The following is a 23812-nucleotide window of genomic DNA, read 5'->3' on the forward strand; positions in this document are numbered from 1 at the left end:
TGAGAAATAAAGGGAATATTTGCACATCGTGTGTCATAGAAAACATTTCAGACCAGACAGCAAGCAGAAATATCTATACCGGTGTAAGTCAACAGCCACCCTCAAAAAGGGGAACTGAGCTTAAATACAATTAAAAAACTGACTAGTTCTTTAGTTAAGCTCCTTTGTTTTATTATGTTAGCAGTTAAACAGTCCCAGCAAAGCTTTGAAGTTAACACCTATAAACAAGGTGTGGGTGGAAAGCATTGCTCACACCTTTCCTGCCGCTGTGGCTGCTGCTGCCTGACAGGAGACTGACTGCCCGGTCATGGATCCTGCCATTCTGCAACATGCTGTTTCTGAACAGCTGTAGAAATATTTAATATTAACCTTTATTAATTTACAAAGAAAGATACTCTTTTAAACAATTCAGACTGCAGATCTACCATCAAGTGTTGCCACCTCTTCCTTAGTAAGGACACTACCAACAATAAGTTTCCACAAATGCTCTACAAACAAATGAGGTAACTGTAAATTAAAGTAATTTAATTCATGAACAGGAAGAACTCTTGAACAGCATGACAGACTTCTATATGTGTGACTATACATATATTTTAAAAAGCTATAGTTAGGCTGCTTCCACAGAAATGAACACATAAAAATGATGGCAGCTTCAATGATAATTTCAGTTGCAGTATACTGCATAATACTGGCAGTATTATGCCTAAAATGGAAAACTCCACCGGAAAGGGAGGAATTGGATCTCATCTTTATTTAGCCTAAGCCACAAAGCAGGTTCCAGAATCGATTCACCGGCAAGCAAACACAAACACATGGAAACAGTGTTATGTGATGCTACAACTTCTCAGAGAAAAATCAATCACCAAACAGAACATTTTGGACGATGTCGGCAGGCTAAGACCTTCTAAAATTTCACCTTGAACATATTTTATGTAGAAGTCCTACAAAAATTGAAGTGTCATAATTGCTATTGATAAATCATACAAAACCATCATGAATGCGTGCATGGAATTTGCCTGCATGGGAAAAACATCGCCTTTTCACGGGGATACCTTTTCCTTCCTTCTCAAAGGCTCCTTTAGGAAAACACATATATTTCTTATGTGGAATATTTGCCCAATTTTGTAAACATAAAAGGGACCATTTTTCTATCAAATTTGCTTAAATACATCACGTTATGTATCATAAACAAACAGATTACTTACTACCTGTTCTTTCCATGGATGGAGCCTCTGAAGTGGAAAAAATATTCAGGTTTCTTTTCCCCCTATTTGCTACAAAGTAACGGTTTTTAGGTAAAGAAAACACCCCTAAGAATAGCAAAGGATATGGGACTGATCATGGATGTGTCTGGTATTAGAAATGATCAAGTACTACAAATACTTGATAAGGAAACAAGAATTAAATCTGGTTGTGACTAAGTAACAGGAGCGTCATGAACCAGGAATAAGCTGCATTTTTGCCCATTTTCTTCCTTCTCTTCAAAAATCACGGGATTGATTAATTAATCAAGAACCAACACCAACCAAAGTCTCCTCAGAAATGGGAATCTTTATGTGCCACAGTACCCAAGCTAAAAGAAAGCAGAAACGTTTTGCTGCAAATGTACACTAGCACTGATGCCAGCGGACAGCCTCTCCGTTGCTGCTCAGCCTGCCACCGCCATGTCGGCCATCGCTCCCCGGCAGACCTACCTCTAAGCTCTTCTCTTCAGTACACAGGGTGTCACTTCCAGCTTTCTATAACACATCAGGAACAGCAATGCTAGGGAAAGCCTGCTTGCAACCCACGGAAAGAATGTCTATAGTTTCATACTAATACACTTCAAACTAGTGAAGTGAAAAATGTACTGGAAAAAGCTATATATTGTAGGCCTCCAGTGTTTGCAATTCAGTTCTCTTCCTGTTTTAAAATCCTGGAGATTTCTATAACCTTCTTTGATATCTCTGGGGGGGAACAATCTAAAGCCAAAAAATAATAGTTACTCTGAAAGCAGCTATCATCTTAAACCACAGAATTATCCAGTTTATTCCTTTAATGCTTATGTTTTAAGATTGATTAATTCCACATACACTTATTAAGCATTAGCTATACTAATTCAGCTATTTATTTGTATAAAAGAACCATCCAGGAGCGTGCTCTTTCTGCATAATACTGCCAGCCAAAATAACAGGATCCTTCATGCATGAAAAGGATCCCCCCACCACCACGACAGAATACATCAATAAGAACAAAATTGTTTTATACATTTCCAGCATCTTCTAACCTTTCCAATAATCTTATTTTACCAATTTTATTTTTAGCGTTAGCAGGAAAGAATTAAAACTGAGCTAGTATGAGCATGTTCTTTGGGCTACAACCTGGGGTACGGCCACGTAAACTACCAGGGAGTGAGCCCAAGAGGGAGTTAATAGCATCACAGCTTCCATGTAGTAACTACTCACATGCACGCTCTTACTCAAGAGTAGGTGCCAGGCTGTTTAACCTACTAATCCATATTTACTAACCTACTGTGTCAACACGCTGTAAGTTTCCGCCTTTGCTTAGCCCTCTGCAGCTCATGTGCAAGCCCACACTCTTAACTAGGTGTGACCAGCCTTTGCAACCTGCAACTTGCATAGCAAAAAGTCCTCGTACGAGAATGCTACACAAAACGCTGCCTGTACACCTCTAAGAGCTGGGGAAGACCTCCCGGCATCGATCCGCAGGTGGAGAGGAGAAGTGACCCTGCCCCAGCGGCGTCACTGCTCTGGTGAGGAGGGAGCAGGGCCAGGAGCACGGCTTTGCCCTTGCCAGCTCCTGCCAAACTCCAGCCCAACAGCCCCCAGGGCCACTGCACCACCAGCCATGTAACATAACCCCGATATGGAAACTGCATGCCATCAGCGCAAACCACTCAGGAATCAAAAGCCACTTCCAGCTCCAATTTTTGCCTCTTTATCATCTAAAAAAAACCCAACCCCCAAAAAACCTTATTGCTCAAGACACCGTGCCACTTAAGCCATTGAGCAAATGGGTAAAAGCAATCGTGGCAACATCATGCAAAAACCTGAAGGACCAACTCTATCAGCTTCTCATGGAACGGAAGGCTCCCTTTGATGCATTTCATAGATATCAGAAATCTGACTGTGGGTATTCTCATGGTTTCAAATGCTTCTGAAAAGCATCACAAGCAAACAAAGGCACAATCCAACAAATTAATGCATTTTTAGAACATACGAAGAACAAAAAAGGTGCTGTGAGAGAAGAGCATGGCACCTAAATTCTATCTGTTTTTATGACACATCGGAGCATCTTCTCATCACACAATAAACTGTGACTAATGACTGTCACATCCAGTCATTCCTTCTCCTTCCCTGCTCACAGGACGGATTCTGCATGTCCAGCAGTTTTTCTGTGTTTCTTTGCAAGTTCTGCTCTCAGAGTCGCTCTGTCTCACTGCAGAATGAGCAGGTTGAAGCAGCACTTTAGTTTTGCGTGCTGCAAAAGGGAGGTTTTCAATGCTGCTGCTTTCCTGATTACTTTGCTTATCTGTGTGAAGCAGCAGTGTGATGTAGGGTTCATAAAGATACTTTCTTAGGTTTCTTAATCTGGGCATTACTCAAAATTTGAGAGCAAAGACTCAGTGTTGAGAAAGTGTGTGCAGTCTGAGACTTTTTATCTGACGTTAATAATGAGTTTGCTGTGTCAGCTGCACCTTTGATATTTCACCAGTTTTGGTACTTCAGCAACTTGGAGTGTGGCTTGCAATTACTACACCTTGCAATTACTTTCTGTGACTGCTCAGAAAATGCTAACCGTTACCTTGCACAAGTCATCATTATCTTCTCAACCCCCTTTTGATGACTAATACATATTCCTAGAACTGTTAGAAGTGAGATAGACACCCGAACAGGCAAAGCAGAAGAAACATTACCAAAAAATGTAACCACATTTTTGAAAGTTAACTATCAAGTTAAAGAAATGAGACTTTTCCGTTGAGTCAGGGAAAGTATTAACCTTCTAAACAGTGTGAGATGAAAACCCCTAAGGACCTTTACAATACTTGTAATTTTACATCGTATCTACATAGCACTGCTGTTATAGTGCAATATTGCAGATATTTAGTCACATTCTATAGCGTAATAATGCAGACATTTACCAAAGTATGTACCAGATACACTTTTTTTTGTTTCTCAGTCGAGACATACATTGAAAGATTTTTAACGAGCTGTGTACGTGCAAACATTTACAGCACGTCTGCAGTTGGCGACCTGCAGAGTCAAACACCATGTTTGACCTGAGAGAGGGATCCCCACGGCTCTGCGCGATGCCACCGCACCAGCCTGTCCTGCGCACGGCCAGATCAGACCAGGCACGTCCCTTCTCTCGGTTACCTGGAAAGGGGGTAGTATCTGAAGAGGAAATGGCACTTTGACAATAAATTTAATGTAATGATGCCTGGAAACAGCTAGCCCATCTAGCTTACAGCTCACTTCATTAAGCATAGGCTCAGCTAACTCACGAAGCAAGTAAATACTGCTTAGTCCAATTGTGCTTATAACTACTCAATATAACCACTCAATAGAAGCTTCATTTAACTCTGCCAAATTAGTAGAAGGTGGTAAGCAAAACTATACTAACCTGATAAGGAAGTAGAACTTAACAACAAGTATACATTATTCTGCAAAATCTGGTAGACTTATGGTTGCGTAACAGGCAGCAATGGTATTTTCACAAACTACAATGAGATGGGGTTTCACCTCTAGACATAAGCCAAGGATCCTTGCTGAAGATGTCACTGAAGATGTGGAAAATTATGCCAGTAAAGAGTGGCGGCTGTCATAATTTCCTTCTATAAGTACGGTATAATAAGCAAAGAAGCATACAAAAGGAGAGTAATATCCCATCTGTCCCTACATTCGGAAAGTCCCATTTCCAGGCATTTAAGCCCTTCAATTACAAGCATGAATGGCCATGTCTACAAAAATGCAATCCTTTGCATTCATTTCTTGGTGACTCTGTTCCTCCTGGTAGGGACCAGTTTGCCCTTCTGTCGGGGGATCAATAGGAAGCAGAGAATTTTCCCAAAATACAGCCTAAAGCATTTGACTGAAGAAGGAGCCCTAGCTCTTGTGGAATATCTGGGTTGCATTTCATTATTTCTAGAAAATAAAACACTGCCTCCTTCACCCAGAAAACTCACTGCGGTTCTTTAAGCGTGCTACAATCAAATAGCTTTTTTCTGGAAAACAGGAAAGCAAGTTCAGAGAAACTATTAATGTATTTTGAGTCCAGGACTATGGCCAATGCTATTCTTATATAGCTTTTAATTCTTTAAACCTCCTCACTAATACAACCTCCTGTAGCAAAAACGCTTAAATGAGCCTTGGGCCATTCAGCAAACCCGACCCTCATCCCCCAGTGCAAACAGCTGCTCACTGAACGCTGGATTCGGACCCGCAGCAGCGCTCACGGTACGTCAAAAGCCTTCCCTGGTCTTGCCAGATGGAATTCTCGTACTAGGTAGGCCAGCGTAGGTTTGTAAGGCAGGCTGGCGGGAATTCTCTCCTCCTTCCTCAGTAAAAATATATCAACTGAAGGGAGGAGCGCTTGCTCTGAGTCTGATGCTTTTGCGCGATGGAAATGATAATGTGGATTGGTTAGTTAACAATTGCTCAGAACAAATTATTTAAAGCAGTTTTAAAACTAGCTATGACAACACTGACTTTCACATAGTCAAATCGTGTGTCAAACACACTGAAACCTACAGCAAGTTAAATTTTTAATCAAACACTGAATATTGTAACATTTTAGGTGCATCAACTAAAAGGACACAGACTTTTTCAGACTTTTTTTTAATTTTTTTTTTTTTTAAAAGTATTAAGATAGTGATATGGAGTTTTACATTTATTATCATTATCATTGGCAGCACCTAGAGAAAGGCTAGCTCAAAGGTTTTCAATACAATTACAGCAAAAGTTGTCTCATTTAAAAAGGCTTCACCGCATCAGCACAAATGCTGTAGTTGTGGCAGTCCAAGACTGTAAGAAAAACGCTGTTTAGGGAGATGTAATCCACCGGAATACAGTGATACTTGGTTTATTTCACTGGTCCCCACCCAGTACCTAACCATTTTAGGTAAAATATCAAACTGAAAATAGGACTTCTATGTCAAATTTGTCTATTTTTGCCTACATAACAGGGACTAGAAAGAAAAAAGCCCTTGTAACATCTAAATACTTAAAGCAAAGTTCCATATGTGAGATACTAATTCAAAGTAAGCACTACTTCTCCACAAGCGCCCAGGCAGGGAAGGCAGCAGGAGCAGCACCGTGCGCCAGCCACCTTCACCCCCTGCCAGCAAGGCAGAGGGCAAAGCTTCTGCTGGCCAAGGTGCCCTCCAAGGCACAGTGACACCCCCGGGTGAGCAGCACCAAGCCCAAGGAGGACTCGGTCTTACCCCTGCGGAAACCCTGCAGGGCCACCACAACACCGCCACCTTTACCATCAACACCTCCAGCAACTGGCAAATCCCCACTGTGAAACACCACCTAAGCAAACTCTCTACTAGTCTTAACATTAAAGGTAAATGTATCCAAATCAATTTAAGAGTCTGAAAGCAATAAAGTTTACAAACTTGGTAAACACTTGGGACATTGGTGGGGTTTTTTTTTCCCCACTTATAAAATACTATTTACAACGCCAAGTGTCATTGGAGGCATATATTTAACCAAGAAGCGTGCAAAACTAAAGCTTTGTTTGCAGGTAAATATTTTCCTTCGTCAAACTGAAAATTTCTGTCCTGATCCGTATGACCTAAGCTAAATTCTAGCTCAGATCTAATTTGATAGTTAATGTTATGACATAAGCCCTTGCCTTAGCTTTAGTTATAAAAGGCTAATTAAATACAAGTAGAAAAAAGAAGTTGTACCTACTGACATCAACCAACTTTTTTTTAAAAATCTGATTAAGCTTCCCATCAGCACTGATATCCCATACATTAAAAGGGAGTGCTAGTTCTTCACTGCTGAATTAGGAATTTATTTTTCGCTTTGGCATGAAATGAGTAATTGGACATATGTGCACAAAACAAATCACAATTAAAGGTAAGGTAGAGAAGTTCCTATAGAAAAGCGTATCACTATAGGATACTTATTAACAAAAAATTGTTATCCCCCAAAACCTCACCTGAAATACCCTACTGTAAGTATAAAGCCTTAATCTTCTTCAAATAAAGCAAGAATGAGCATGTATGGCCAAAAAAAAAAAAAAAAAAAATTTCTTTCTACAGCTTAATCTCAGGCTTTTTCCTACTTGTTACCACTGCAAAGTTGCTAAAAGCCCTCAAGGCAAGGAGCTCTCAAGGATGAGGATAGAAATTTCATATGAACAAAGCACTTGTTGATTCTCCATCATACCTGTTTCTAATTGCTGTAAGTTTACTTGCCAGCCAACACACATTCCTCAGAAAACTTTATATAAAGGTACATTAGGTTTAATGATATAAGTAGGAATCAAGTTTTAAACCAGCAGAATATATTACACTGAGAGTATCCAAAGCCACATTTTCTTTTAATTACAAATGCTATCTTTAACTCCTATTCAGTAAAATCCTCAGTCTTGTATCAAGATTTTAGTCAAAATTATTTTCTAAAATGCAGAAAAAAATTAAAGTAGAACATATGCATTGAGAAAAGAATTATTTCTTGCACCTTATTCTGCTGGATTTCTAGACAAATCTCAAAGGTAAGTCCATCATGCCACACTCACTTCTGACATTCAAGATATGCCTCAAGCTCAAGTCTGAGGCACTGCTATATTTTTTACAGACGATCACAGAAACTCTTGCTAAAAAGCCATTAAAGCCAATGGAAATGTCTTAATACTACTCATCAGTAATAAAGTTGCAAGTTATAGCCATAAAAAATGCTATTCTTTTGAATTTTGTTCTGAAGATAAACAGTTAAACATTAGCCTTTCTTTTCTACCGTAAAAATCCTTCTAACCCTGCAAAAGATTGTAAGAAGAACTTGTAATTTTAAAATTTCCAATTCACCCTCCCTCTTTCCTAAGCGTTGCAACATCTTGAATTCTAAACCGAATGCTTTGAATTCTGAAGCAGATAAAGTACAGTGCATTGCTCGCTTTAAGAAAGTACACTGTATCAAGGTCATTCCTTTCTCCCACTAAATACACATGGAAATCTATGCATTAAATACCTGCCCTTATTTTTCTTAATTTTTTTTTTAAACAAACTTTCCTGTTGACCATCACATTTTAGGCCAGAAGTTTTCCTACGCAAGATGCTGTAGGACGGCATGAATCAGCAAACAAAGAAGAGTGCCCAGTGATGTTTATTTCATTCCCAATAAAACACTTCCCTACCATATACAAGAGCAATACGTTTTATCTCTGATCCGATTTGTTGGTGGGGGTGGAGGTTATTTGTTTGGTTGGTCTTTTTAAGACTTAACTCATATACTTTTGGTTGGTACAGCTATTAATTACCTGATTTACACTCAAGAGAGGCTGGTTTGATAGCAGCTGTTTAAAGAAAGGAAATACGTTTTGAAACATTTCATTTTTACTACGACACTAGTAAAAATAACATGGGGGGGAAAAAGCTTACTTCTGAAGGGCAAATACATGTCTTGCACACCCAAAAAGCATAGCCACGCACACAGCTGAAGCTGCAGCAGACACATGCGGTTATGAACTACCTACTTTGAATGAGCCTTTGCTGCCTCCTGCCTGAGGGGCCGCAGGCAGCCCACGCTTCCCGGCCCGGGCGGCCTCTTACCCTGCCTTTGTCAAGCGTAAAACTGAGAGGTCGAAATGAAAGACTGGACACGCAGAAGCAGCTCTTTCCCGAGGGCTACAAAGGGTCTCTTGCACAAAACAGCTGCCCCTCCCGGTTCGGAGGCCGGGCTGGGACGCCCGGCGGGACCCACGCTGCCGAGGCAGCGGCGGGAGCACCCACGCCGCAGGAGCCGCCGTGCCAGGAGCCTTCTGTCCAGCAAGTATTAACTTTTGTCTTCCCGTCATTTTCTCTGCTATCTACATACATGAAAATTTTATTTTATTTTTATTTTTTTAATTTTCTCGAGGTTAGGATGCTGCACAGCAGCGAGCCACCTCAGCCTGCGGAAGCGCACCTTGCCGGCTGCTAACGAGGGTGCAGAGTTAACTTAATCACACAGATGAATATTTACCCTGGTATTTACTTTACAGATTTCCCTTTTTCCCCTCCAGGGAAGGAAACCTGAAGGAAAAGAGCTGGCGGTCATTTTTAGAGAGCCCTCACAGGCGTGGGGTGCGTGGCGGTGCGGGCCCTCCCCACGCGGGGCAGGCGGCGGTACTTTACCCGTGCAGAAGTTGACGAGCACCGACGGGTCGCAGGCTGCGGCCAGGCAGGGCAAGCTGTCTTCCATTCCTCTCACCGACGCCGCCAGCGACTCCAAGCCGGCCCCCGCCGCCCCCCAGGCAAGGCTCAGGGTGAGCCCCCGCGCCCCGGCCCGGCCGGCATGCCGCGGGCTCTGAGGAGACCCTCCCGCGCCGGCTGGCCCACCTCGGAGCACCGCCGGAGGCGGCTGGTCCCTGCTGCCTCTCCCCGCAGCCCCGGCGAGAGCGAGAGGCTGGAGGGGGTGGGATAGGGACAAAACTCGTTGGCTGCCGCAGGGAGTGGCTAACCCTCAGACGTCAGCCATGCACTCGCACAGGCACTCGCTGGGCGCGGGCAGCGCAGGAACGCGGCTACCCCGCAAACACCACGGCGTTGCGGCGTCCGTGCCTTTTCTCGAGGGAAGCGGAGCTCACCGACCTGCTTCCACACAGGGAACTGGCTGCTGGTTACACACAGACAGGCTCTTGCACCCTCCTCATCTGAAATCACAGTAACCGGGCCGTCGCACGGGCAACCCGCCATCCCCCTTTGCGATCGCGCTGCACCGCAAGGTACTTACAGCCCATTTTAAAATTGTGACATTAATGATAAAAAGCCAACAGCAATCAATTTGCTCTCGGTCTGAGCACAAATGACTAATGAAAAGGATTCTTTATACTCGGTCAATTCAGAGAAACCATTATTGTTCCAAAGCATGTTTGTCTATGTGTCAGAAGCACCACAGATCTAATGTCAGTCAAAGCACAAAATGACATGAAAAGTTCACACGGTGGGGGGAGGAAGGGGGTGGGTGGTTGCTTAGTATTATATTTGAATATTTTTCATATGACATCTTTTGAGACGAAAAAGCAATGACATCACTGGCAATATACTTGTATCCATTACATTAAAATGAAGCAAAATATCGTGGCTTAAAAGCAGCAGCTTTGCAAAGCTATCGTATTCAGCAGAAGGGAACTCGTATTACAAACGCATTACAATCTATTTAGCGTGATCGTGATTTCGTCTGTCTTGCAAGATGAAGCACAGCCAGATGAGAACTAATGAATGCAACATGTGTTCATTCTTTTGGTAGCCGTGCCTGAAGCCAATTGGCAGAATGACTACAGCAAGATAAATGTCAAAACAAAACTATTTGTGAATATGTACTGCATATATTTTGCCTCATCTCTCTAACATACTTCAAATAGTTTATTATTTTCAAGCTTTGCAAGTATATTAAATAACTCTGGATTAAAGTTTTCATTTCCAGACAACTGGGGGGGGGGGAATACATGGGGGAGGTCCATGTCTCCATTCAAAAAACAAGGAGGGGCAGCACTTTCCACCCTCACAAACGAACGGTTGATAAGAAGGTTCGTCACAACACATATAGTTAAGACAGCACACAAAGGGTTTTGTATGTTTTGCCCAGAACTATCAGTCTACATAATTTCAGTAGTACCTTCCTTTTCCAGCAGCTCCTGACACACTAAAAGCAATAGACCTTTGCAGTGATTTAGAAAAAGAGGAGGGCAGTCAGCTGAACACAGCTCTGCAGTATGAAGCCAGCCAGACAACTACCATGATTAATACAAGGAGGGGACTAAGAAACTGAATGGTGGAAGATGATAGAGGGTAAAAGGCAACGGCACACAACTAAGGAAAGGACACTAACTAAAGCCAAGGGTCTCAACACACAGGCACAGCACCAGGATTGACCAAGAACGCATGCTTCCAACTTGTCCCAACCACTATGTTGCATCATGTCGTTACATTAAACAATCTTCACTGCAAGACGAAACACTGAGTCTTATCTTGGGGGGGCCGGACACACTGAATTATTTAATGCACACAGACATATATTTTGGTATCCCTTAAAACTCAACATCCTTCCTAATATCACTGTGAAGCCTTGAAAGAAATTGCAGACAAAAATCCTTCATGAGGCCAGACAGACATTGTATGTGCTGGTAAAGACCGGCACAAAGAGCAGAAAGAGGCTTCATTTGCTGTTTTAAGTGGCCATTAGCGCTCCGAACGATGACAGATTACATACAACTGGCAGGAAGCATCCAATGTAGTTCAAACTAATAAAATTTTTTAGAATGTGTCATTTTTAGAGTAAGTACAACACTTTGTATAAAAAAAAGTTAGGATCTCCTACTGTACTAAAAGGATATGAAATACTGATTATTTCCAGATATTTATGACCCTGATTTCTAACTCTAAAAAGAATGGATTTCCTCAGCATAGAAAAAAGAAGTTGCATTAAGGCGGTATTTTAAACAGAGCTTAATGCCTGCCGAATCAAGAGCATGCAGGGTGAGGCAGAAGGAACCAAAGCAAATGTCAGAGCACCTTCAGAATGATCCTCTGAACACTAACATTTGAAATAAGATTTCAGATGGCCCACTGTATACAGCTCACCCTGAAAATAGCAGAAGCAGTTTCAATCCACCCATCACCTGTTCCCTTCTGGGCTGAGGATCAAAATTCCTTGATTTGCCTTTAAATCTCTCATGAAAGCCTTAACTCCTCATTAGGATTTTTCACTCTTCTAACTCTGGCCCATACCTGTCTTTCTAAGCAATCTCGCTATCTTCAACAGCTGTCTACCTCTAACCGTTTCAGGCTTAAACACCATCTCAGGCTCCTCTTTCCTGCTGTTATTCAACATGAATGGTGGCAGATGAGGAGGGACTCCTCTTAAGTATTTTAGGTAAGCACAAATTATGAAACATGTACTTAAAATATGGCACAGACCAAAACAAAACACTTATGACATAGGTAAGTAACCTTTGCCTAGAAAAAAACCTCTCAGAATATTAGTGGTGCAAAGTACAATGTTACACCATGGAGAAAAGAAAAAAACGAACCCTCTTCAATCTAACCTAATAGAGCAAGTTAAAGATCAGGAATAGAGCCACACACGTTATACAAGCACAGAATATTTTGTTTGTCCCCAACATACAGATATTTAAGAACATTACACATGTGGTAAGAACAGCGAATGTCTCAAAGACCGCAGCAGCAGTCAGATTATTAACCTACGAAACGAGTCATTTTAGACACTTCAGGTTTTCACGCACCAAAAAGCACTCCAACTCACATTTTTTTCAGAGGTAGGAGCAAATGGTTCCTCCAGCTTTTGAAGAGAGCCGTAGGAAGGCATGAACTCTTTGGAGTCATCACTTCCACGTCAAGAGGAGGAAGAAGCAGGTCCCCTGCCCCATATCCCAACCATTGCCTTTCACTGACCCAGATCCACCCAAGGAAACTGGGGGTGCCCCCGCCAAAGCCACTGGCACCCCCAGCTGCGCAGACTGCAGAACAGACACCTTGTCCCCAGGACGCCTTTAGTAATTAAAAACCAAAGAGGAAGATTATTTATTGAGTTTCCTTGGCAAGTGATCCTGCTACCAAGAAAATACCTGCAGTTACATGCAATTTGGAAAAATTCTAAGCCTGTTTTCACAGAACAAGGGTCTCTTCATCTCCTTCAAATTTAGGAGATTGCAGATCCAAGAGATGCTGCATGAGGCAATCACTTTGTCTTCCTTTCAAAGGATTACTGGAAACTCTCCTGACCGACCTTTCCTTCAGAAAACCTGTAGCCGTAACTGTACCTAAACAATATAAAGTGATAACCGTACTGAGACTAGTTTAATGACTCTCGTGCTGTTGAACTGCAAGAGGGCAGCACCAGTTAATTCTGTTTCTTCATATGTATAAAATTAATCATGTTTCCACTGGCAAACAATCCTTCAATTACTTTGCTTTCTTCTTTTTGAAAAGAAACTGCAGCAATGTTTCAGTTGGCAAATAACCTCATGGCCAAACAGTATCACCTTTCAGCAGCTGCATGCCTCTCTGTTCCAGTATTACCTTTTACCCCATGTTAAAGAGAGAATAACAATGATTTCTTCAATAACTACCCAATTCCTAAAGACTTGAAACCTTTTATTCCTTTTTTCCTTAGGAGAAAAAAAAAAAAAATCCTTTCTGAAATCAACAGACTTTTTAAAACTATATTTTATCTGCAGTCACCTAACTAGCACAACAGATCAAAACCATCTTACCAGATGAGACAAAAATAATTAAGCAGTTTTAAAATACACACTTCGGTTAAGGATGCTTATTGCATCAGGCCTGTTTCCAGCAGGACTTGCAAGGTGTACAGGGGTTAACAAGCTATGGAGGACAAGGTGCAGCCTCGCAGGATCCAGTGCTCCCACTAACATCTGCGGGATGTGGCAGCCTCTGCTCACTCCCCGTCTTCACTCCAGGTGCTGGCACTGTAATAAAACCTATTAAAGTCCCATTCTCTGAAGCATTAATACCAAGAGCGACGGAAGGCAGGACCTTTAGCTACAATTAAGGTCACTTACAGTTGGCATACGGCAGCGCTACTGCTAAAAGCGGCATCCCTGCCCTTCTCCTGCATCCTTCCCATCCTCATCCTGCTCCTGCCAGCGGCAGAACCGCTCGCGGGGCTGCGCAGGGAAGCACGCCGGCAGACTGAACGGGCTGAAAACTAATCCATCAACACCAAAACAGGAAAACTCACCAGGCCAGTCGTATGGCATATGGCACAACGTTGCAGCGGCAGGGAGGTGGCAGCACCCACGGGAAAGAGCGGCAGGAACCCTGCCAGTCAATAGCAGCTCTGCCCGCGGATGACTTAAGGTGATTGTGAAACAGCTACATATGTAAATCACCTTTTATTGCCAGAAAATTGAGTGAAACAAGAATTGATACAGATGAGAGTGAAGGTCCTGAGCGAGCAGTGCCAGGGCAGGACATGGCAGAGAGCACACAGCGGTGCTGGAGGCCTTTCCCTTATCACCCCTCCCAGACTCTAAACTGAGCTCCTTCGTCCTACAGGCGTTTTTCTCAAACACAGCTAGCATGCAGAAAACATGAGAAACAACAGATGTACATCAGATCTTAAAAGCTGTCCTGAGGCTGTCCTCCAGAACTAAACCACACCTATGTCCATGCAGTCAACTATCCTGGGAAAGGGACCTGCATAGGGAATTCTTTTTTTTTTTTCCCCCAAAACCACATTGCCTAACTCGAAAAAGAAAACCCACAAACAACACAAAGCCCTCCAAACGCACACACTTATTTCAGGAATAACCACCTGAATGTCTGTTTTTGTCAGGTGGGTTTTCTTCTGCATCAGCTGCTTACTCTAGTTTGCAGGGGCAGCTGCACCAACACAACTGAGGTGGCAGCAGGCTGATGTGGAGAGAAGGAAGGGTGGCAATGTTTCAGGCTGGTATTTCACTGAGCACAACATCAAACCACAGCTGTAGCATGCCTTCCACTGCCTGCTTGGAGCGCTTGCACAGCAGACTGCTTACAGCTGCTTTCCTGCCTACCCATCAAATGCAATACGGAAACAGCCAGCAAACAAGATGAAAACATATTAAATCTGAAACACAGCCACAAAAAGGTTTCTCCTGCAAATTTTGCTTTGGGCATATGTTCCAGACCACAGTCCAGACCATGCATGTATCCTACGTGGTGGCTCATGAAAATGTGCAACCCTGCCCCTGAGAAAAGGAAAAGTCTGAATAGCAGCATCCTCGTTAGATGCAGTCTGTGTTTTTGTGGAGATAATCACAGTGCCGTCTCTGGTCAAGAACCTACACAGCTTCAAACACAGCACTTTTGCATAAGTGATATTTTTAAAACTACAGGTAAATCATACAAGGTTGTTAAATATGAAGCATTTCCATTTTCTGCAAGTGATCAGCAGAAGTTTGGTTCTTAATAAAGACAAATAACCGGTAGTCTTAGTCATACCAAAGCTGTAGTTATGGACTAGTTATGGTTAAGTGACTGTTGTTTAATCATTTAGCTCATGCCAACAGAAAGAAAAACATTGCTTTTGCCATGCAGAAGTGGGGAAACAGCGGGGGAGAGACCAACTGCAAAAGTGTTTTCTAACAAAGCACTTTCAAAATAAAGTATCTACTTCTAGAAATATTACACTGCTTAAGAGTTGCGTATTCTTTCAAAAAAAGATTAAATGTCTTTCTTGCATATCAAAACATCTCCAAATGTTGGCTGTTTCTACTAACATATTGCTGCAATGTTGACTGTTTTTACTACTTTTAAAAGTAGTAAAAATTAAACTAAATTAAGTGTAAAAAAAACCATCAGAATTTGAGAGAATCCACTATTTATAACAGAGACCAGAGAGTTTCTCGTTTACTCTCCACTTTGAGATGCTGGGGAAGTAGAAAAGCCTTCATTAAAACACCACCAACAAAAAGGGCAATCCTTCACACAAAACTAATTCTTATTGAGGATTTCCAGCACGAGACTTGTGGATGCACCGAGGGCTCGCGCAGCGGCTGCCCGGCTCAGCGCCACACTGCTGTGCACAGAAAGCAGCAGATAGGGACGGGAAAGGCACATCCCAGAGGGTGGCTCAGACGTAACCATGCGTCTTGGTACGGCACGTAAATGGGGAAGAAAAACCACAGACACTACTTTGGCTTAATGTAGATGGCTAGGAACACCTTTTGGCTTCCAGACTTCTGCATATGCCAGCAGAACCCAAGTCTTCCACCTGAGGGGTAGGGTGATCATCTCCACTTGTGAGTACGCCGCATAAACACAGTATGTCCAATTTAAATATTATCTAGTACATGCAAATGTCAGGTAGGTGTCAGACCTTAAACTATTAAAACACTTCAAAGTTTGACCTTATCAAAAGATCATTTACAGCCACACAGTTTTGACATATTATATATAACAGCCATACAGTCCGTAAATTAATTACCCTTCTCATGGCACAGACTACTAAACAAAGTGGTTTAAAGGGAATCTGTAGAGACAGTTTTATATCCATGTCATTCCTTTAAATTTAGTTGACAGCAGATTTTGTACTCTCAGTAAATGAGTCACAATAATAAACATCATGGTTTGTTTAGACATATAGAATTGAAATGTTGTGAAATCCTCAGGCAGGACTTGTGACCTATGCTGTTGGAAGAACATAAAAGATATAATTTTTTTTTTTAAAAAGACAAATATGGAAGCTCCTGTTTACTTCTCTTGTTTTTCAGTAGTGTTCTCAGTATTATATTTCACCTTCATTTTAAAACTTGGTGAATATAAAATGGGAAGAACAAGCCACACTATTCCATTATTGTTTGATAAAAAATTGTCATTAGAAGGAACCAGCTTGGTTCACACGCAGAGGTCAAAAGAGACCTTTCCACTAAGTGAACAAACAAAATCTGCCAGACTAGAAGTCACACTCACTTGAAAGTCTGAATAACATTATTGACACAAAATTAGGTATTGATTTCCAATTTATTCTTCCTATAGGAATAGTATCGTTACAAAAAAATGACACAACCGATACCTTTGCCAGCCTCTCTGGAGAAAAACCAAAGGCCAGTAAGAGAGAACAAGCAACCCACCATTTTAATTGCTAGCTCTTTGACAGGTCAAGACCGAGGTCAACTTTGGACTACAGAAATGTGTGTTGATATTACCAGAAAAACCATTCTACAGGTCAGGGAAAATAACTTCTTCCTCTGGACCAGCAATCCTGTTATGACAGCTAAAGGTCAAAGCAAATAACAAGATGGCTAATTAAGAGAGGGAGAAAGAGAGAGGGGAAACTTTGGTGTGCAGCGGTAGAGGTCTAACTGAACTGACAGATTAAACAGCTGTGGTGTAGACAAGGACACTCCGTGCTATGGGGGAAAAATGGAGAAGGTCCTTGGTGGCTCTAAGAAGTGCAGTTGTATTTTCTAAGAATCCAGCTTACCAAAGCTTCAGAGATCTATGAAAGGTCAGAAGCGGCAGGAATTTGATGGTATCGTATTACGTAAGACACACTTTTATACACAGCAAAACCACCGGCCCTAGGAGGTGGGGATGGTTACGGTAGTGTATGATCAAGCTCACTGTGTCCTTGCTTCACCACAAGAAGCTTCTGTACTCCAGTCATCTTCAAGTACCTAGTCATCTTCAAGTTGGAAAACAAGAGAACAATCCAAAACATACCGAAGTCACGACTTTAACAGTAAATTAATCAAGCCTCAAATGAAGAGTTTACCCATCTGTTCTTTGAGAAGGACAAAAGTCCATGATCTAAGCGAATAAAATACCAGAGGTGATGGGACTACAATTAAAAGCAACTTCTTCACTAGCAGAAGAGACAACAGTACCGACTGGTGTAAGCTACTGAGGGCTTAGGATAAGGAATAATCTATATATACTTGCATTATTATAGTAAACTAAAAAAATAAAAACTATTCTCCCCCACCTTTTTTTTGAAATACAGACTGGCAGCATTTGTATTTTTCCTAATACAAGAGGGTATCCCCAATCCATGAAGTCAGTAGGCTTCATGTAACTAGCTGCTTATGAGCAAGTTTACATGATCAAGACTGGTATGAACACAATCCCACCACAGGATTTTTAGATAGAAACTTGACAAATACCTTTACACATAGCTTTTTTTAATCCAAGTTTTGGGGATTTTTTTGTGTGTGGTTTTTTTTGTAACACAAAGTTCTAACCTACAGACACCCTGAACATACAACTTCGATTCGAATTATGTATTCCCTATGAAATGGACTGTAAACACTTTTTCTCATATCAGCTTGTACAATGTTTAAAGCACTCCACAAAACCAAATGGAGGATCACAGAATTGTAACTGCACATGACTACACAGCTTTTAAATTACGGAAATAATAAAGCATCACTATATTTACAGTCTATGTTTTCGACCAGCAGGTCGAGGGAGATGATTCTCCCCCTCTACTCTGTTCTCATGAGACCCCACCTGGAGTACTGCGCTCAGCTCTGGGGCCCCCAACATAAGAAGGACATGGACCTGTTGGAGCAAGTCCAGAGGAGGGCCACCAAGATGATCAGAGGGCTGGAGCACCTCCCCTATTAGGACAGGCTGAGAGAGTTGGTGTTGTTCAGCCTGGAGAAGAGAAAGTTCCGAGGAGACTGTGCAGCAACTTTCTAGTACCTGAAGAAGGCCTACAAGAAAGCCGGAGAGGGACTGTTTACAAGGGCATGTAGTGATAGGACAAGGGGTAATGGCTTTAAACTGAAAGAGGGTAGATTTAGGTTAGATAGAAGGAAGAAATTCTTCACTGTGAGGGTGGTGAGGCACTGGAACAGGTTAGCCAGAGAAGTTGTGGATGCCCCATCCCTGGTAGTGTTCAAGGCCAGGTTGGATGGGGCTTTGAGCAACCTGGTCTAGTGGAAGGTGTCCCTGCCCATGGCAGGGGGGTTGGAAGGAGATGATCTTCCAACCCAAACCATTCTAAGATTCTATGATTCTTTCGTATTCCAAATTTTTAAAGTAAGTGAGATGATGTCAAGACAGTCTTGAGACATAAAATATGTCCAAACCTTAGTAAAGTGCTCTAAATTGGTTAACAAAAATAAGATTATTTTTCTTTTAAATCATGTATACCATAGGTCACATTTGACCATTGAAATACTCAGTCCAGTATACAAGCCCCCAAACCCCCACATTCTTCCTTTTTCTATCCCCAGGCCAAAAGAATGCCATTGTTTTAAAAAGTTTGTCAAAACAGAGCTTCAGAAGACAAACTGCGATTTATTTATCAGTAAGTTTGTAATCAACACAGGAGCTTACAGGACACTGAGCAACTGACAAAATTACTTTTTCACCGTAAGTTTTATTTAGTACAAATGTTTTGCGTGCTATCTCTAAACAGGAAGACTCAGCTATTTCCTTCAACCAAGTGCTAGAGGCTTACCAACATAACAGAGCCTGCAGCAACATCTACTTGAAAGTAACAAACCTGTAATGCTGGACATTTTATTACATTTCTCCATCAGCTGTATTTACAGCATAAATATGTTTTTTCTATTTTCAACATAAATGAAAATCATTCTACAGGAAAGCATACGCTACCGAATTATACTGCAGGACACCAGAATTAAAGGAATGGTATTAGTTAGCAATGAGAAAACAGGCTAAAACACCAAGGAAAAGAAAATTCCATTCCCTTTTTCTGTAGTTGTGTGTTTCTTTAGGCATCATTTGAGGACGCATTCAGTTTGCAAGGTAACAGATTTGAAGCAACCTTAGAGGCATCATCCAATCAAAAATACAGGTTTTCACTCTTCTGTCAAATTGTTCAATATTCTGCCACTCCATAGAAAAATAAAGTGTAAAATTATACTACAGTAATCAGGAATTAATGAATTGTTGCAAGTCACTTGTGCAGCTTTCCTACACTTGAATAGCTAGGATATTTACACTTTAACATATACACATTTGTATCTCAAAAGTAATCCTCGAAATAACTGTTTTGCATTTTTTTTCCTGTCACTATACACCTCCTTGTTGAAAAGTGTCTGTCACCCTCCAAGGTGGCTCACAAGGAGGCAGCTCCCCCCAGCCCCTTTAAAACAAGGTCAAGAGAGAGGAGGTGTGGATTGCAAATGACTGTACTTCATACTTTTCGAGATTTTCTTAAGAGAGGATTTATACCTCGGTATTTTTCTTTGCTAGTCTCTTGACCGAATTCACATCACTCATTTTGTTTCACCAGAGGAGGAGTATTTATTTAATGATTAACTCATCTGATGGGTAATCAGGCAACCGATTTTATCTACTTCATTGCTATCAAGTGGTCAGCATTACCCTCCATTAAGGCAAATTACAGGTTTTAAAGCATACCTGCAATAAGAGGAAATGAGTTTGTTCTTGCAGCATCCTCAAAACGCACAGAGGATATGTGCATTGGAGGGAGGTGCAGAGAAGTGGAGAGAAGAGGATTAAATTAAACAACAATTTGGAGGAAGCATCTTGCTGTTTTCTGTCTCCACTGATGAAATCAGGTCTATGGCATTAAAATCGACATGAGAGAACATGGCTATCTGCATTGCCTCCTTCCTTTTCTCATTCAAAACTCAATTGCTATCCTTAGGCAGGATATACACTGGAAGGAACAAACTAGCAAAACAGTAAACTGAATTTGCAATCCGATCCTAATCGCCCACCCCAAGAGCCATACAACATGGTCTGGAGGTAGACTGCATCTGAGACCACTGACCTTGGGCATCACATGTCAACATCAACGTGCGATGAGCATTTGGTCTACAGAAAACTTGGACGTTTATTTTCTTTAAAAATAAAAGCTGCCTGAATCTGTAGTGGCAATAATTTTTAAAAATTAATTAGCGAAGTCCTCCGCTCTACAAGAGCACATTACTGATTTTCAAACCCAAAGCAACACCTTGGGCTGTCTGTATCACACACATGTATACATGGTGTGGAGCACCTTGAAGCAGGTGGGGAGAGCATGGTGGCTTTCCAGCAGAGGTCCACTCTCCTACAGACACGATGGAGCCAGGTACCGGCTGTGGGAATGAATCCAGCCATCCCTGAAAACACGCCAGAAAATGCTTGCAGATAACTGCTTTCAGGGTACCACTCTTCAGTAAAAGGATTAGAGTGGAAATAACCCGTACTCTGCACGAACCTCTTGAGTCAGGGGTTTGATTTAGATCATTAGCAAATTAGCGGTTTAAACTAGATTCACTGTTGGAAGATGTGATTTGGTAAGGAATTTTCAGATCCTGCTGCACAGTTCTGCAGGAAGGAGTTTGCCTGGTAGCTGCGGCGCTGGGCGGAAGGGGGACACAGCTCTGAACACAGACCATCTCCTGAGTAAGGTGCTGGACAGGCTAAAAATCAGTGAGAAACTCCAGCTGATGGAAAAGGGAACAGGGGCTCACCTCATGACTATTATACCTTTACTCTGATACAATTTAACATAACATGGCAATTCCAACAAGTTATTAAAATAAGGCATCCTCGTAAATACAAAAGTCTTTTGAAAAACAACATTTTAATAAAACCATACCTAAATAGCATTTGGACAACCTGGGCTATAGTAAATATTATATGATACTGTCACTGCTTTTTTTATAGCATCATGTTCCCAATGATTAAGTATCAGAGCTACTTTCATAAAACGAATGGCTATTAGTATTATTACTCCATCAGTTAAAAAAAAACTTGCTTTTGCAAATTATTCAAGTATTTTGATTTCTCATACTTGTTTTGCTAGAAAAGAAAAACGTTTAATAAATTCATAAAGATGACAAAACCAAAAATATGCTGACTTAATAGAATTCCAAAGAAAAAACTGCTTAGAGTACCCCATGAAGTAGGACTGGCACAGGTTTTACTGCCTTGCTTCTTCACCAAATAAATTCCACTAACGTGTATTAAAATGCTAGGTAAGTGAGTCTACGTGCTAAAATTAGTTTGTATTATATATAGTAATACGTTAAGGACGATTTTGCCTCCTAGGAGACTATAAACCTGAAAACTGGTCCACATCAGTTAATTCATTATTAAAATCTGAAACACTAGTTACTACCAGAGACATTTTCCTTAGAGAGAAAGTGTCACTGAGTTGTCATTTATGTTTTACATCTATCTTAAATAGAAAAAGTAAGATGGTATAATTGAAGTCTGAAAAATAAATATCTTTGTAGTTAATAATAGAAAGTCATCTTTTCCCCCCTATAGGTTGCTGCCCTAGTACTGTTGTAGATACTACCCCTCATGTTATGGAATAATACAAACCCCCAAGCAAGGCATTCCATTTTTCAGTATTTTTTTTTTTCCAAATGTTCCATTGCTTTGGGTTTCTTTACGATCTAACCTAAGCAGCCTAAGCAAGACGGTGCACTGTCCTACACAAAGCATTTACTTAAAGCGTTCTGCTGGCTTCACAAAACATTGAAGAGGTACAGGAGAATCAAGTTCGCCTGAACTGAACACAGCTGACATACATCACTAATGCATCCAGTATTCTGGATTTGCTTTTGAAATGATCCGATGCTTCCAGAGAATGGGGAGGGGAGGAATATCAACCTCCTATTGGCGGGGGGGAGTTTCTTCTACAATTGCAAAAATATTTTTCAGTACCTGGGGTAGGGGGAGCAGAGTGAAGCCCCCCATAGGTGAGTGAGGTTGTCTGCTGGGCATAGCCACTAGAGAGCAGGATCTGGTCAGTGAGATAGCAGCTTGTACAGAACAGCTATAAACAATGTCAGTTTAAATTAAATATGTTTGTTTAAACCATATGTTATACGACAGGTATCTGCCACATCCAAGTTTTTATAATTTATGAAGCAGATCTTAAATACAAAGCCAACCTTAGAATGCTGAATTACTGGGAGGGGGGCAATGTTTTTTGGTCATCTTGTGTTTGTTAATTCAGGATTTTTTTTTTTCCCCTTAATGCTGCATCCCTGAGATGTCTGATTTTCATGCTCTTCCCCCTTGCAACTTTGAGGGCTGCTAGCTTCCCAGTTTTATTAAACAAGCACAGAAATCCTCTTCCTCATATTTCACAGCTTCATCAAGAGGGGCTTTAAAGAAAACCAAACTTTTGAAACATTCACAAGAAAGTCATACCCATTAGCAATAGGGCTGATGATGTTGTAAAAAAACCCCACATCAGGAGCTATACAAGGCCTCCTCTACCAGGAGGATCGCTGGAGTTCAGTCCCTGAATACGCAGCTCTTGGTAAAGCTCACTTTGGTTTGGCTTACTTGAAGATTCACAACAAAAATGAACAAAGCCTCTTATTTTTATGGGTCATCTCGCATGCTGATCGTATCTTCTACAAACAAAACCAGGATTTAATTGCACCGGAGCATTAAGCAGAGAGCCTTTAAAACTCTTTTCTATTTAACCTATCTGAATTGCAAGTGGCTGTATCAGAAAGGACCGAAGCGTGTGCCATTCTGCAAAATAACCCATAGTCGTATATATGGGCAGGCACATTTCCAAAGTAATTTCAAAAGACGTAACTGATAAGGAAGAATTATGAGTTTGCCTTTCTAACCTTCCCACAGATTAACACAATTTCAGTTTCCTAAAAAATAACCACATACCCTGCTCTAGGCATTGCCGACATTGCTGGATTATTCCCAGCACAGTTAGGAGGGGCTGCATATTAACAGCAAATCCACACATCTGAATTATCAGTGCAAAATTCCTAAAGTTTCTGTTTAAGCCAGACAAGACTGCATATTTTTTGCTTCTATTTGTTCTTCTAGATGTATGCCAAAATTTTGGCCCATTGCAATTTTATAATTCCTTTGCAGATCATGAAAACAAAGCAATAAAGCGTATTGATGAAAACAAACTCATGATTTTTCCATATTAAGGAAACAGTCAAATTTCCAATCCACTGTAAAATCTAGCAAAGTAGTAATTAATTAGGTACACAACGGTATTCTAGCTACACGAAGTAAAAACCCAAACACAAGCCACACGAACACCGATCACCCCACAAACCCTCCTATGCTCTCCTAGGGATAGGATGGATTTCTCTACTTCAGCCAGTACTTTGTTTCCCAAACCTTGCACGGAACAAGGCCCTTCCTAAG

At 41.3% G+C, this 23812-nt stretch overlaps 1 protein-coding gene across 3 annotated transcripts in view; it reads right to left on the minus strand.

The window, feature by feature from the left end:
- Positions 1–23812, minus strand: part of EML4 (EMAP like 4) — a 164371-nt gene that overhangs the window by 85757 nt on the left and 54802 nt on the right. The window contains exon 1 of one of the 3 annotated variants that reach the window (XM_075146943.1): positions 9347–9616. The exons of 1 other annotated variant lie outside the window; for it this stretch is intronic. In XM_075146943.1, the coding sequence (XP_075003044.1) occupies positions 9347–9413 (67 nt within the window). In that variant the 5' untranslated portion in view covers positions 9414–9616. Of the gene's footprint in view, positions 1–9346; positions 9617–23812 lie in introns of those variants that run through there. One more of the 3 variants, XM_075146942.1, reaches the window with a different exon arrangement.

The sequence above is a fragment of the Calonectris borealis genome, chromosome 3 (genome assembly GCF_964195595.1).
Source record: "Calonectris borealis chromosome 3, bCalBor7.hap1.2, whole genome shotgun sequence".
Taxonomy (NCBI): Eukaryota; Metazoa; Chordata; class Aves; order Procellariiformes; family Procellariidae; genus Calonectris; species Calonectris borealis.